This window comes from Myotis davidii, unplaced genomic scaffold, assembly GCF_000327345.1.
Source record: "Myotis davidii unplaced genomic scaffold, ASM32734v1 scaffold398, whole genome shotgun sequence".
In the NCBI taxonomy this organism is placed as follows: Eukaryota; Metazoa; Chordata; class Mammalia; order Chiroptera; family Vespertilionidae; genus Myotis; species Myotis davidii.
The window spans coordinates 46,105-54,026 of NW_006290024.1; the positions used below are offsets into that span (position 1 = coordinate 46,105).

The following is a 7,922-nucleotide window of genomic DNA, read 5'->3' on the forward strand; positions in this document are numbered from 1 at the left end:
GAATCCAACTAAAGAAATAACTGGGCCTTGGTGCTAAGGATTTGGGGGAGTGTGTAGCAAGAGAATGAGATCAGGGGTGGGCTTATTAATTAGGAGTCAACATGGATCAATTGATGGGTTGGGCAGAGAAAATTCATGCATTATAGGGTGAGACAGACTTGGGTTTGAACCCTGGCTGTGCTGTTTATAAACTGTGTGACTTCAGGCAAGTTACTTCCTATCTTCTTTTATTATGTTTCCTTTTTTTTTTAAATAAATCTGGAATTAATTCAAGTGCTTGTAAGACTTATGTGAAGCAATAGCATGTGATTCATTGCCTGTTACAAAGAAGGTGATGGGGATAAGTTAGTTTTCTTCTTGTTCTTCTTCCTTTGGGGAATCAGGGTGGGAAGAAGATGCCTTACACTGATAGCCCTCGCCCTCTGCCCCATCCAGGGAGGCACGCTGTTTGAAGCCGACTTCTCCCTGCTGGATGGGATCAAGGCTAATGTCATCCTGTGTAGCCAGCAATACCTGGCTGCCCCTCTGGTCATGCTGAAACTGCAGCCTGATGGGAAACTCTTGCCCATGGTCATCCAGGTGAGAGGACCCAGGATTTCTGCTCCCCTGTGTTGGCCCTCTCAGCTCAGCCCTTCACAGAAATTCACTGAGGATTCCCCTGTGCTAAAGCCCTGGGGGTGGCAGTAAAGGAGGCAATGGGCAAAGGCAGAAAGGTGGGGTCTAGCTGGAGAGAGAGACTGGGAAAGTCTAAATATGCTCCAGTGCCGAGGAAGTGCCTGAGGATGGAGATAGGTGGGAGGGGTCATGGGAGGTGGGGTGGGCATGAGCCTTGGCGAAGGAGCAGGGCTTCATCCCAGGGGAAGATGGGTTGGGCAGAGATGGGGTGTGCAGAGTGTGAGAAGTTAGATTGTCAGTGGACAGTTGGGCTGGTGTGCTGGGGGGGTAATGTGAGGTGAGAGGACCCAGACTGTAGCAGATGGTGGATGTCAAATCAAGGTGTATGAACACAGGTAGCGGGTGTAGGCTGTTGTGAAACATACTATAGGCACATTCTATGGGTCATTTTGTTTCTGATGGATCAGAGAAGGGAGAGGCTAGATCCGGAGATTAGGGTGACATGTTACAGCAATTGCCCAAGTTGAGGGTGATGGACTCAGTTGTGGGGAATAGCTGTGGGGGTGCAGAGGAAAGCTAGAAGGGCATGCAGAGGAAAAATTAAACTGGCCTGGATACAAGGAAAGAGAAAAGGAAGAGTTAGACAAGACACCTGCAGAAATAGGACAAATAAAGAGGAAAAGATGCTCAGGTGGGCTTTTGTCTGGCCAGTTATGAGGTAACTAGAGGCCAGATGCACGAAATTGTGCAAGAGCAGGCTTTTCTTCCCACGGCTGCCGGCAGCGGCTCCCCCCTGGCCCCCAGCCCCAGCTTTTCTCCCGCCCCCGGCAGGCACCCCCAGGACCTGGGCTTCTCTTGCAGCCCCTGTTTCGTCTGGAAGGTCATCCGGAAGGAAGTCCGGTCTAATTAGCATATTATGCTTTTATTATTATAAATGGGGAGACACTCAAATTGATACATCTAGCTAGTGACTAGCTGAGAACCAGAGACTTAATCAGCTGAATAGGGGTGGTGTTGAAAGATTAGAGAAAAGCTGAACTTTCTGAAAAAGTGTGGGATAAAGGAAGCAGAGGGTTTGAATCTTGTTCATACTGAATGGAGTGAAAGGGCAAGTGGAGGCCAGGAAGTTGGTAGAAGAGGAGCTTCTGCAGAAGGCCGGGCAGAGCAGCATGTACAATGTTAATGCACTGAGTGGGTAGGAAAGTCAGGAGAAGGAATAGTGGCTGCTGGGAGGAGCAGCAGTGAGATGGAGAAAGCTAAGCAAATTTGGGAAAAAGGGAGGGGATAAATATGCAAAGGAGTGGGAATCTGCTGGGCACCTGGCCACTCATCCTCTTTCCCCCACACTTTATCCTTGCTCCAGCTCCAATTACCACACACGGGATCCCCACCACCACCACTTTTCCTGCCCACGGATCCCCCGATGGCCTGGCTCCTGGCTAAATGCTGGGTCCGTAGCTCTGACTTCCAGCTTCACGAGCTTCTCTCTCATCTTCTGAGGGGACATTTGATGGCTGAGGTTATCGCTATGGCCACCATGAGATGCCTTCCATCGATACACCCTATCTTCAAGGTAATACCTTATCCCCTTCTCTCCTGCCTGCCTCTCTGCCCCATGGCACAGTCCCACATCTGAAGCCACCCTCTCTGTGGAATCTCAGGGTGTGGGGAAAAGCCAAACAATGAGAGACAAGGGAGCAAGAGTGGGGTGGCTTGCTCTGCATTTTCAACAGGGTGACATCACCTTCCAAGGAAGTGGAAATGATTCATTGGCAAGGTGGGGGATGAGGGGGTGGGAGGTGGGAAGTCTTACTCTTTTTATGTATAAAGCACAGATAGATGAACAGACAGTATATAGACATTGCACACAAACGACTGAGGATTCCATTGCAAAAGGGAAGACCAAGCGAATACATAGAAAACTTTTCCAGCCAGTTTTGACCTGTCCTAACATAGTAACACACAGGCCAGTTAGACAGGCTCAAGTCCACAACAGTGTCCTGTTGTGTTTTTTTAAAGAAACAGACAATTTGAAGTGAGTATTCACCCATTAACTGTTCTTCTTGGGCACCTCCAATGGAGCAAGAACCCTTGTAGATGATTATGCTAAGCAAGACAGAGGTTCTGATCTTTGGGGATTTTCATTTCCATTTTGGGCTACCAGCCAATAAAGACTGTATTATGACAGATCAGCTGTGATACGTACAATGCAGAGAATCAAAGCAGAGCAAAAAAAATATCTATGATGTTAACACCTTCAGAAAATTTGACATATGAAGTTTTGAAGCTTGTTATCAATACAACAAAATAGCATACATATCAAATCGCCTATACATCAACATATGTGTAACTCCATCTACTGGAAAAAAATCCACATTATTAATCGGTACACCTAGTAAGCCAATGGTTTGTGGAATGAATTACAATTTGACTGAACACTCTTGATGTAGAGGGACCACTGAGCTTCATGTCTCTGCTTTTCCTGAAGACCTGGCACCTTTCCTTTTCTTCAGCTCCACTTTCCTGCAGGGACTTGCCGCAGGTCTCTCCTGACTTGTTCTTTCCTGCTTTCTTCCTCCAGCTGATAATCCCCCACCTGCGATACACCCTGGAAATTAATGTGCGGGCGAGGAATGGGTTGATCTCTGAAAACGGCATTTTTGACCAGGTATGAAAGAGAGAAGGGGGCAATGGTTTGTAATGAATTACAATTTGACTGAACACTCTTGATGTAGAGGGACCACTGAGCTTCATGTCTCTGCTTTTCTGAAGACCTGGCACCTTTCCTTTTCTTCAGCTCCACTTTCCTGCAGGGACTTGCCGCAGGTCTCTCCTGACTTGTTCTTTCCTGCTTTCTTCCTCCAGCTGATAATCCCCCACCTGCGATACACCCTGGAAATTAATGTGCGGGCGAGGAATGGGTTGATCTCTGAAAACGGCATTTTTGACCAGGTATGAAAGAGAGAAGGGGGCTCTTGGAGCTCATGCTCCCTCTGGCTCTGGCCTCCGGCAGGTGGAGTTGCTTGACCCTGCCCATCCTTGCTTCTCAGGTGGTGAGCACCGGTGGGGGAGGCCACGTGGAGCTGCTTAAGCGCGCTAGAGCCTCTTTAACCTATAGATCATTCTGTCCCCCCGATGACCTGTCTGACCGGGGGCTTCTGGGAGTCAAGTCCTCTTACTATGCTCAGGATGCTCTGCGGCTCTGGGAAATCATCTATTGGTGAGGCAAGGGGAAGGCAGGGCTTGGGGGAGGGTGGGCGGTCAGGGAGTGGCTTGAGAGGACAGGTGATCTGTGTTGGAGGGCTGGGTGCCCTGACCGGGCCATGTGGGCAAGGAGCAGAGGGCCTGGAGCTCCCTGTCAGCTTCAGCTCTCTTGGCCCAACCCCCTGGCTGACAGCTATGTGGAGGGAATTGTGAGTCTTCACTATAAGACGGACAAGGCGGTGAAAGAGGACCTTGAACTGCAGACCTGGTGTCGAGAGATCACTGAGATTGGCCTGCTAGGGGCCCAGGACCAAGGTGAGTTGAGCCCCTGCCCTGAGACCTCCAGTGTGGAAGATTCCTCCTGGGAACATCCCCAGAACCCTCCCTGTCCTTGGTGTCAATATTTTCACTGTAGCTACTGTTGTGATGTCAACCAGCTTGCTACATACCTAAACATTGTACATAACTAGCTCATGTGAGCCAGTGTGGGTCATACCAGTACCCCATTGAGTAGGGCCCTCCCAGGAGATGTCCCCGTTTCTCCCACCACAACTCATGCTCATGTCAGTTCCCACAATAGTTCCTCAGAGACCTTGACACCCTTTCTTCCCTCTCGTATTCTCCCTGCTCAGCCTCTCTGAGCTGTTTCCGTTCCTGGCCTCCCAGCTTCTAACTCTCCTTGCCTCTTGCAGGATTCCCCATGTCCTTAGAGTCCCGGGACCAGCTTTGCCACTTTCTCACCATGTGCATCTTCACCTGCACTGGCCAGCACGCCTCCGTCCACCTGGGCCAGGTACTTGTTATAGGGGGGCAGTGGGCATTTGCACCTGGAATGGGGGTGGAGGCTGCTGTGTGCAGATGGCTAAGGGGGTTTTATGCTTAGCAGACTTTGATTCTAGATATCTGCCCCTTCTTAGCTGGATTGGTATGATTGGGTCCCTAACGCACCCTGCACAATGCTGCTGCCCCCACCGACCACCAAGGATGTGACACTGGAGATGGTGATGGCAACACTGCCCAACTTTCATCAGGCTTCTCTCCAGATGTCCATGACCTGGCAACTGGGCAGGCGTCAGCCCGTTAGTGTGAGGGCCGGGTGCCCTGGTCCCTGAGGACGGGGGCAGCTGTGGGGAGGTGTGGCGCTCCAACCTGGGGTTCATAAGGCTTTCAGCTGCTTTTCTCTCTCCATCTCAGGTGGCTCTGGGACAGCATGAGGAGGAATATTTTTCAGGCCCTGAGCCCAAAGCTGTGCTGAAGAAGTTCAGGGAGGAGCTGGCTTCCCTGGATAAGGAAATTGAGGTCCGGAATGCAAAGCTGGATATGCCCTACGAGTACCTGCGACCCAGCAGAGTGGAAAACAGTGTGGCCATATGAGCACCCCCGGCCTGTGGTTGTTTAAGCATCTCTTCCACCCAAACCACAAGCCCATCCCTTAGAGCTTTCATCCCCAGCCATGCTGCTTTCTATCTCCACCCTCCCTACAGAGTCTCTTTTTCTTTGTGTGCGCCCACAGTGAACACATTTTACTCTAGACACATACCTCGGGGCCTCATTTTCTCCTTATTCCTCCCACTTTTCCTGTTGTCCTCCCTTCCTCCCTCATCACTGGGTTCTCCCAAAGGGCAGAGAGTAGTCACATTTCTATAAACGGTTTCACTGGACTAGGCCAATAATACATATTACTCTGCATGCTTGTAATTTTGAGTTTAACAATAAAAAAGGATATTTTAGACTAATGAAAGAAATGAAATTAGATAAAACTATCCTAAATCAAACACTGGCAAAAGAATCTACAGTACGTCTTTTTAACTCGGTGGGATTTAACACGTCCTGAAGCCAGCCACAACACAGGGCAGACCATGGACACAGCAGTTCTGAAGATTTTCACTCTGTGGCTCATTTAGAAAATGACACGTGGAAGTAAAGTGGTTAAACCCAAGAAGCTCCTCCCAGCTGCCAGGATTTGGCCTTGAGGCTTCAGTCTTAGGGGTCCATGCTTATAACCTATTTGCAGTTCACCAGCCGGGAGGCTCCAAATAAAAATAATGAGCTGGGAGGATAGTAAAAATCTCCTGGTTATTTTAATGAGTGACAGCGAAGGAACCAATGCATTCCAACTCTGTATCTTATTAAATTTTGGAAAAATAAACTTGGAAGTTTCTTACTTTCTTCCCCTCACCCCCCAAATATATTTTTATTGATTTCAGAGAGGAAGCTGCTTCCTGCACACCCCCTACTGGGGATGGAGCCCACAACCCGGGCATGTGCCCTTGGGCAGAATTGAACCCAGGACCCTGCAGTCTGTAGGCCGACACTCCACTGAGCCAGACCAGCTATGGTGGAAGTTTGTTTGTTAATATGATCATCTATGGATATACATATTTTTAAACCTTCATTGTTGAGAGTATTACAGATGTCCCTCTGTTTCCCTTCATTTTCCCCCACTACCTGGTTCCCACCTCACCCCAGGCCTTAATCACCCTATTGTCTGTGAAATGGATTATTTCCAGTTTGTCAATACTTCCTTTTCGACCTGGTACAAAGTCAATTTTTTAAACTTTATTATTATTTTTTTTTTATTTACTAGAGGCCTGGTGCACAAAATTTGTGCACTGGGGCGGGGGGGTTGTCCCTCAGCCCAGCCTGCACCTTCTCCAATCTGGGACACCTCAGAGGATGTCCAACTGTCAGTTTAAACTAGCAGTCAGACATACCTCTCATAATCCAGGACTCCTGACTCCCAAACACTCACCAGCTTGCCTGCCAGCCTGATCACCCCCTAACCACTCCCCTGCCAGCCTGATTAATGCCTAACTGCTCCCATGCTGGCCCGATTGCCCCCAAATGCTCTTCCCTGTTGGCCTGATTGCCCCCAACTGCCCTCCCCTGCAGGCCTTGTCCCCCCCAACTACCCTCCCCTGCCAGCCCTCTTGTGGCAGCCATATTTGACCACATGGGGGCAGCCATCTTGTGCAAGGGTGTGATGGTCAATTTGCATATTACCTCTTTATTATATAGGATATTTTCAAAGTCAATTTTTTATAATGTGCTTTATGTGCCCGAAAAAGTTTATATTCCAGACCAGCTGGTGTGACTCAGTGGATAAGTGTTGACCTATGAACCAGGAGGTCACATGTCAATTCCCAGTCAAGGCAAATGCCCCAGTTGTGGGCTCAATCCCCTGTGGAGGATGAGAAGGAAGCAGCTGATCGATTAGTCTCTCTTAACATTAATGTTTCTATCTCTCCCTCTCCCTTCCTCTCTGAAATCAATAAAAAAAATTTAAAAAATTTACATTCCATGCTTTTTGGAGCAGGGTTACATATTTCTCTGTTAGATCAATCTTTTAATTATGTGGTTCAAATGATCTATAGTCTTATTGCCTGATCTATTTGTTTCTGGTGAGTGCACTAAGCTCTTCTTCTGCATTTGGGTATTTATCAATATTTCCTAGTAACTCTTCCAGTTTTTACACTATATATTTTGAGACAGGGTATTTAGATGATACAAGTTCATGGTTGTTATATCTCTTTAGTGGAGTGTTTTTTTTTTTAAATCACGATGTATTGTACTTCTTTATTTCTCTTATTATTTTTTGCCTCAAATTTTTCTCATATTAATATTGCTTTTCTTTAATATTTTCCTGGCCTTGTTTTTTATTTTCTCTTTATTTCATATTTTCTCTGTTATTTGTAAGCAACATGTAGTTGAATTAAAAAAATCTAAACAGGTAGTCTGTTCTTTAAAGGATGAGTTTAACTGCTAACCTTTTCGTGTGATTACTGCTGTACTGTGTCTACCAACTTATTTATGTTTTTCTTCACTTCTGTTTTCCTACTTTTAAACTGTCATTAGATGGTTTGTTTGTTTTTTATTCCTCCCTACTCCCGTTGACTTGGAAACTACAAAGTATTACTGTTCTTTTAGCAATGACCTTTACATTTTTATCATTTCTATTTTGCTATTAATTTTTATAAGAAAGTCAAAGGTTAGTCATTATTTCTATTCTCTATCAGATAGTATACTTTCCTCACAGAACCCTGATGTCTTATGGTCTAGAAATTATTATTATTTAGTAATTATACAGTAATTAAATAGAATTA

At 46.9% G+C, this 7,922-nt stretch overlaps 1 protein-coding gene across 1 annotated transcript in view; it reads left to right on the plus strand.

The window, feature by feature from the left end:
- Positions 1-5,891, plus strand: part of LOC102769401 (arachidonate 15-lipoxygenase) — a 7,543-nt gene extending 1,652 nt beyond the window's left edge. Inside the window, exons 6-13 of the mRNA XM_015563267.1 lie at positions 411-579; positions 1,979-2,188; positions 3,197-3,283; positions 3,666-3,835; positions 4,013-4,134; positions 4,512-4,612; positions 4,737-4,904; positions 5,014-5,891. Of these exons, the coding sequence (XP_015418753.1) occupies positions 411-579; positions 1,979-2,188; positions 3,197-3,283; positions 3,666-3,835; positions 4,013-4,134; positions 4,512-4,612; positions 4,737-4,904; positions 5,014-5,193 (1,207 nt within the window). The 3' untranslated portion in view covers positions 5,194-5,891. The remainder of the gene's footprint in view (positions 1-410; positions 580-1,978; positions 2,189-3,196; positions 3,284-3,665; positions 3,836-4,012; positions 4,135-4,511; positions 4,613-4,736; positions 4,905-5,013) is intronic.
- The last annotated feature ends 2,031 nt before the right edge of the window (positions 5,892-7,922 follow it).